This window comes from Photinus pyralis, unplaced genomic scaffold, assembly GCF_008802855.1.
Source record: "Photinus pyralis isolate 1611_PpyrPB1 unplaced genomic scaffold, Ppyr1.3 Ppyr1.4_LG8, whole genome shotgun sequence".
In the NCBI taxonomy this organism is placed as follows: Eukaryota; Metazoa; Arthropoda; class Insecta; order Coleoptera; family Lampyridae; genus Photinus; species Photinus pyralis.
In genome coordinates this window covers 18647203-18654615 of record NW_022170819.1, presented here as the reverse complement: position 1 = coordinate 18654615, position 7413 = coordinate 18647203, and the positions used below count along the sequence as shown (strand labels likewise).

General features: G+C 37.2%; 1 protein-coding gene across 1 annotated transcript; it reads right to left on the bottom strand.

The window, feature by feature from the left end:
* Positions 1-678: 678 nt before the first annotated feature.
* Positions 679-1793, bottom strand: LOC116179294 (spermatogenesis-associated protein 20-like). The gene is made up of 2 exons (XM_031499051.1): positions 1536-1793; positions 679-1488 (listed from the first exon to the last, which is right to left on the bottom strand). The coding sequence occupies exons 1-2, from the start codon at positions 1776-1778 to the stop codon at positions 1186-1188; spliced, it is 546 nt and encodes a 181-aa protein (XP_031354911.1). The 5' UTR covers positions 1779-1793; the 3' UTR covers positions 679-1185.
* Positions 1794-7413: the final 5620 nt, after the last annotated feature.

Here is a 7413-nt window from a genome sequence, read left to right as displayed (position 1 = left end):
CTAAAAATTATTGCTTAGATATAGTTCTTTAGTCGATTTTGCGAACTGTATATAATTCTTGTTAAGTTTATCCAATATGTGCATAGAAAGGATCTATCAAGGGTTGGCGATATAGGCTGGTGTACAGAAGTCAAATTTCTTGTAAATGAACATTTTCTTGATTCTCGGTTGATGTATTGTTCCATTGTTTTTAAACGTGTTGTGCGATGTAGAATGGGATCAAAGAAAATCTTTTTTAAACACGTTTTTATTGGTTCTATTGCGGCTATCGCTACCTTACGAGGTTGAAATCGATAGCCGCAATAGAACCAATAAAAACGTGTTTAAAAAAGATTTTCTTTGATCCCATTCTTCTTGATTCTCCACGGGATCGGGTATCAGGGTATATATTTGACGAAACGATTGTATTGTTTTATTGCAGCTAGGAAATTTAGAAGGTCCCGCATCTCTCGCATCTTGTGAAGGTAAATAAATTTTTTAAAAAACTGCTTCTATGTACAGGACAATTCTACACTGTAAAATCCGTTTGCAGTAATTTGATTAGCAAGAATTGTTCGGAATCACGGATACTTTTCAGCTGGAAACATCCATACAGAAGAACCTACCTCATTTTGGCGAATTCCCTGAAAGTTTGTCGACGCCACAGCCGTCGGTATTTTCTCAAGTAAACAATGAAAATGAACAGATGATGAGTTTTATTAATCTTATTCAAACACATACTTATACATTATATATTATATACATTTTTATATGCGTTTAACGATACAAGCGTGTCAACTATGCTTAATGACAGGCTTTCAGACTGTCTTAACAATTACTCCAACTTTCAACAAACATTGTAAAAAATAAGACCCTCTCCGTAAATATCACAAACTTGTCTTTTAGCTTTGCGCAAACTAGATAAATTTACGTCAAAGAATTGACCAATTAGGTAACACAAAAGAGTTAATCCTACAGGATAATTATCACAACTTACCGCACATTCGACATTCTTCCAAACTTTGCATGATAGTGACACTTATGTCTATTCAAAAGCCAATGGAAAGCATATCTGTATTATAACTAATGACTTAAATTCTGCCAAGAGACGGATACGCAAAAATTCGTGCGCAACATCGCACGAATCGATAAACTCTTGGTTTGAAACCCATTGAAATAAGAAAAAATTTAACAAATGACTAAAATCTACTGTTGCCCTAGACTGACTGCACTTTTCTCTATGGCCTGAAACTCAGCCTCTAAGGACGTGGCGAGCTCCTCCGGTTCGGTTACCGGAAGCGAACAGGCGAAGTTACGGCAAACATACGCGGCCGATTTACCGTGAACAGGATGCAACCTAGCCAAGGTCTCGTGTCTGCTGTACAACAAACCGGCGCGCCCAGTTGGACCATCTGCTAACGCCAAGATCCTGCCTGGCAGCAGACTGTTGCGAACGACGTCCAAGAGAGCTTGAGTATTATTATCCTCTCGTTCTCCGGCGATAAACACCTGCAAGGCGTCGAGATTTTACTCGAACGCTTAACAAACGTACCTACCTGTGTCGGCGCCTCGTGATACAGGAGCAGAGCGGACACCATCTCCGGAAGCGCCATGGGGATCGCCATTAACTTTTCGGAAAACGCCGCCAGCGTGCGACCTGCTTTGCTTCGAAGATCAGACCGCTGAAGATACACCGCCAACCTTAGAAGATTGTGCACAGACACCGAATTTCCGCAGGGCTCCGCGCCATCCTGATCTGTAACAGATTGGACCAATAAATCGAAAATTAGCGAATCCATTATTCGCAAAAAAGGAAAAAAGACAATTTCCTGCGTCCATTTCCAGCGAACATTTTTCACTGGAGCTTTAATTCCCGGTGTATAAATCAGAACGGCACGAAGTTATTTCCTTTTGCCGTACAAAGGGATGTAGTATACAAAGTGACGTGGGGGATTAAATATATTCCGTCGTTTTCTAAAGTCGCTACGCAAACAAAAACGTCGACAAACCAACTGAAGAGGGAGAAAAACGGGAGAACGCGAACTAAAAGATAAATAGCTTACGATGTGTGCGTATCTGCACACACGCAGAAAGACTGAAACTTTAGTGATACAGAAACAACCCCCCAAATTGAAAGGCAAATATTTATATTGCATTTTATCTTATTCTACATTTTACCTTTGATTGCTCGGCCGCCGTTCTCTATTTCGAACATTTCGCTCGATTCGTCCAATTGCATTCTACAGGAAATTAACCTAAATTTGAATAAACGGAGAGAAGAGAAATAAAACACGGGGAAAACATGTTTATTTAACACTTTACAAAGAACTACCGAATAACATTAAATTGAAACTGACAATTTGAAGAGCGATTAGGAGACCCTCTTGTCTTTCCAAACGGCGCGGCGGATGGACAACTGAAGTCAACGGCATTGAATGCGGAGGACAACGGGAAACCCCAGCATTAAAAATCTGTTAATATCCCACGTTGACGGTGGTAGAAATGAGAAATGAAAAAAATTGATTCTTCGCATATGAAACTTAATACCGGAAGTAAAATATCTCCTCAATCGGATTTCCGGAAGCAGACATATAGGAAGTGTGCACCAAGAACAAAGAGGGGAGTAGAATAAGATTTGGGCCGTGGAACACTTTTTCAAGGGGAAAATCTAGAAAAGAGAAATACTAAGAACTAATTTGGACTTGATTGATGCCAGTGAAGTCATGTGCAGTAGAAAAAGGGGAAAATTTCACCTTCTATAATAATGGAGATAAAAAAGAATGAAATAGAGTGGGATTTATAGTTAATAAGAAGGTAAAGTCAAGCGTTGTCAAAGTAATTAACGACTGTGATTGACTCATGGACAAAGTCCGGGCTTAGGGCACTGGAATTTTAAGGGCGCAAAAAAAGGAGCGAACAAAACACTGTGAAAAATCAAAAATGCTCATAACAGATCAACGTATCGGAAGGCAGGGGCGCGAGACAATGCAGTCTAGCACGCTCATAAATGGAAAGAGCATCCCCTATCCAAGCGAGTCGGTTATTCACCAGCACCACCCATAATTACTCTATTTTTTGCAAACCCCCATCACAGAAGAAAAATCGAATGGTTTAAGATCGGGAATGTGTTTCTTGTGAAACTGGACAAGGGCTGCAATTTAAAAATTTTGGGGTTATCACCCCCCAAACAAAATTCCCCAGTTTATGAAAGTTCTAAACCATATAAAATGCAATTTTTATGACCCGTTACCTTGATCCCGAAATTTTCAGATTTTTTCTTTACTCGTTTGAAACTTTTATACAGCGCCATTCCGGAAACCCTGTATAACTACGTACTTATATATTATATACTGTCTGAACTGTGAGTACAATAATTTCTCTCCATTTGTTTTAAAAGGGAAAAGGTAATATTTTTAGAAATCCCGATAGACATAGAGGCGCCATAAAAGATTAGTCATCGGCGATAAGAAACGAAAGCGAATGTGACTGTTTGTATTTATGGTGGTAACGACGTGACGCTTTCTTTCCGGGAAACATGACGTGTTTTGTTTGAGAACATTCTAGAATACTGGGTTCGAAGCGTTCGAAAACTTTTGAGAAACATGGGTGTATGCTATATAAGCAAATCGAATTGTTTCAGTCAGTTCCAATTTCAACGCCGAAGTGGTAAATAGTTCGCGCTATTGTAAATTGTGTATATTTAAGTGATAAATAATATTTTAACTGTTATAACTCAATTCATTTCAAGACTGTCATAAATTTATTATTATTATTAATTGTAAATAATAAATCACGTAATTAAATTTACGTTATAGTACGCTTTGATTTCTATGTAAATGTACTGTTATTTTCTCTTGATAATTTCGTAAAAATTGTTTTATTATTTGCTAGGTATTAAAAAATTTGATATGGGGCGCAAAATCCGTTTGGGCTTAGGGCGTTGTTGACCCTTAATATTCCAGTGCATAGCTGCGATACCAAGAACAATACTAGTCATCCAGGTATATACACGCTGACAAGTGATCATGGCACACTTGGGTTCGGAAAAGACCTGCGTGAAGACAGCAACCAAAGATAGCAACCGTTTCTCCGAAGATGCCCGAATACCAAAGAAATACAAAAAAATGTAGACTGCGTCCACCTTTACAAACAAGCAATGCGCGAATAGTTATCACTATCTAGTTTGTGCAGAAAAATACTGCTATACATGTCCAATAAAAAGATGCAAAAATAATTTCTTGCAACCCCTTGCGTCACATAGAAATCCACCCCCAATGTGTTTATAATTCGAATACGACAAAACGCGGGTAGTTATCACTTTCTAGTTTGTGCAGAAAAATACTGCTATACATATCCAATAAACAGATGCAAAAATAATTTCTTGCAACCCCTTGCGTCACATAGAAATCCACCCCCAATGTGTTTATAAATCGAATACGGCAAAACGCGGGTAGTTATCACTTTCTAGTTTGTGCAGAAAAATACTGCTATACATATCCAATAAAAAGATGCAAAAATAATTCCTTGCAACCCCTTGCGTCACATAGAAATCCACCCCCAATGTGTTTATAAATCGAATACGGCAAAACGGGGGTAGTTATCACTTTCTAGTTTGTGCAGAAAAATACTGCTATACATATCCAATAAACAGATGCAAAAATAATTCCTTGCAACCCCTTGCGTCACATAGAAATCCACCCCCAATGTGTTTATGATTCGAATACGGCAAAACGGGGGTAGTTATCACTTTTTAGTTTGTGCAGAAAAATACTGCTATACATATCCAATAAATAGATGCAAAAATAATTCCTTGCAACCCCTTGCGTCACATAGAAATCCACCCCCAATGTGTTTATAAATCGAATACGGCAAAACGGGGGTAGTTATCACTTTCTAGTTTGTGCAGAAAAATACTACTATACATATGCAATAAACAGATGCATAAATAATTTCTTGCAACCCCTTGCGTCACATAGAAATCCACCCCCAATGTGTTTATGATTCGAATACGGCAAAACGGGGGTAGTTATCACTTTCTAGTTTGTGCAGAAAAATACTGCTATACATATCCAATAAACAGATGCAAAAATAATTTCTTGCAACCCCTTGCGTCACATAGAAATCCACCCCCAATGTGTTTATAAATCGAATACGGCAAAACGGGGGTAGTTATCACTTTCTAGTTTGTGCAGAAAAATACTGCTATAGGTACATGTCCAATAAAAAGATGCAAAAATAATTTATTGCATATGTATAGTAGTATTTTTCTGCACAAACTAGAAAGTGATAACTACCCCCGTTTTGCCGTATTCGATTTATAAACACATTGGGGGTGGACTTCTATGTGACGCAAGGGGTTGCAAGAAATTATTTATGCATCTGTTTATTGCATATGTATAGTAGTATTTTTCTGCACAAACTAGAAAGTGATAACTACCCGCGTTTTGCCGTATTCGAATTATAAACACATTGGGGGTGGATTTCTATGTGACGCAAGGGGTTGCAAGACATTATTTTTGCATTTGTTTATTGGATATGTATAGCAGTATTTTTCTGCACAAACTAGAAAGTGATAACTATTCGCGCATTGCTTGTTTGTAAAGGTTGACGCAATCTACATTTTTTTGTATTTCTGTGGTATTCGGGCATCTTCGGAGAAACGGTTGCTATCTTTGGTTGCTGTCTTCACGGAGGTGGTTTTGTTTATATCAGTAGAAAATTTGTAGTTTTGGCTATCCAGAGGTATAATTTGTTTAGGAAGGTGCCATTTGAAATTTCTAGAAAATATGACTTTAGCGAAAGCCAATCAGAAATTTTATTTTTTCGATCAAGTACCTAAAAAAATTATCTGATTGTGGAAGAGGTCTAACCTATGCCTCAGTCTAAAAATTAACCGCCTGCGCGATTTAGTTTCTCTCAGAAAGAAATCTGAAAAACTGTCAAATTTTGACGAAAAAAGGTATGACATGTAACATAAAAAAATAAGTACTTTTCAAGTACTCTCCAAATCAGTAATAAAATATAGGATGTTCCATTAAAAAAATGCAAGTTTGATACACCACTGGAATACTGTACGCCCCTGGTGATCAAAAATATTTTAGAAACATGCCGGCGGTAATTGTGTACAATTTTGCTCTAAGACTTTTTTCGGTATCTTTTATGCTAAAGGAGTTATGATCCGAGGGATCTTAGGTGCTACACCCTGTATACTGTATTCCATACATAATGGGCACCCTATATATATCTAACAAAAAGGATTGCTTGTAAAAAGACGGATTGGTTGGATACCGGAAGAGGAGAGTTAGACAGGTATGCTGTTTATCGCCAACTTTCTTTAATTTATATACAGCGGGCGTCAGTTAGAAAGATATGGAGAACCTTTGAAAATGAAACTAAACTGATAAGTCCCTTAAGGGTTTTTGGCACATGATGCATTGAATTAAAATATTTACAAGATGGCGGCACTTCCGCAAATACCGGAAGTAACCATCAACTTTGTTATTTTAAATAAGGACCTCCTATTTTTCTACATTTCCGGATTCTTCGTCGAATTTGGAGTACAACGATACCCCATAGTTGCCCCTTTGCTCCAAGGGCTTCGTCGATATTCAAGTTTTTATGTCAACAATTGAATTTGCAAGGGTAATTTAAAAAATTTATTATTCGAAAACGGTGAGAGATATTGCAAAACAGTTTTCAATGCTTTTTTAAGAAAAGATCGAATTTTCTTATGGTATACGAAACCGTCTCAAAGAGTAGGACTACGTCACTTTTTCAAAGATTACAACTTTTAAATTTTTAAATATCCGTAACTCCATTTTTTCAAAAGGCACCCTCGATTTTTTTCTTCACTGTTGTTTTCCTTTTTCCGAGACCTTTAATTACAAAATGTCAAAGGCTGCAAATTAATAGAAAAATGAAGTCGCTTCATTTTATTCTTTTGTTTTTATTATGATAACGTCTAAACGTCAAATTTTCGCTTCTTGAACAGTTTTGAACTTTTATTTCTCGTCAACAATGGCTCGTTTGGGTTACACGAATGAAGATTTTTTGAATTTAATATTAATACATGGTGAATGTAAGCAAATAGCGGCCAAGACTTGCCGTCTTTTTTCCAAAAGATACCCTGACAAGGCGCGCCCCACAAAGGCGACAATTTGCAAATTACTTACTACAAAAATTTCAGGAATAACGGTACCTACGTTTCAAGCACAAATACAAAAAAGAAAGTCTCCTCCGGTCTGTGGTTGACTCTGAAGAACAAGAAATAACTGTACTGGCTTATTTTGCTGTAAATCCAACTGCATCGCTTAATGATATTCAAAGAGACTTAACTTTTTTATCAATTTGCTACAAGAAGTAATTAAATTAAATTAAAACATGGAATATCTCGGAAACCGTTTGAAGCAGCTTTTGACATTTTGTATCAAATTA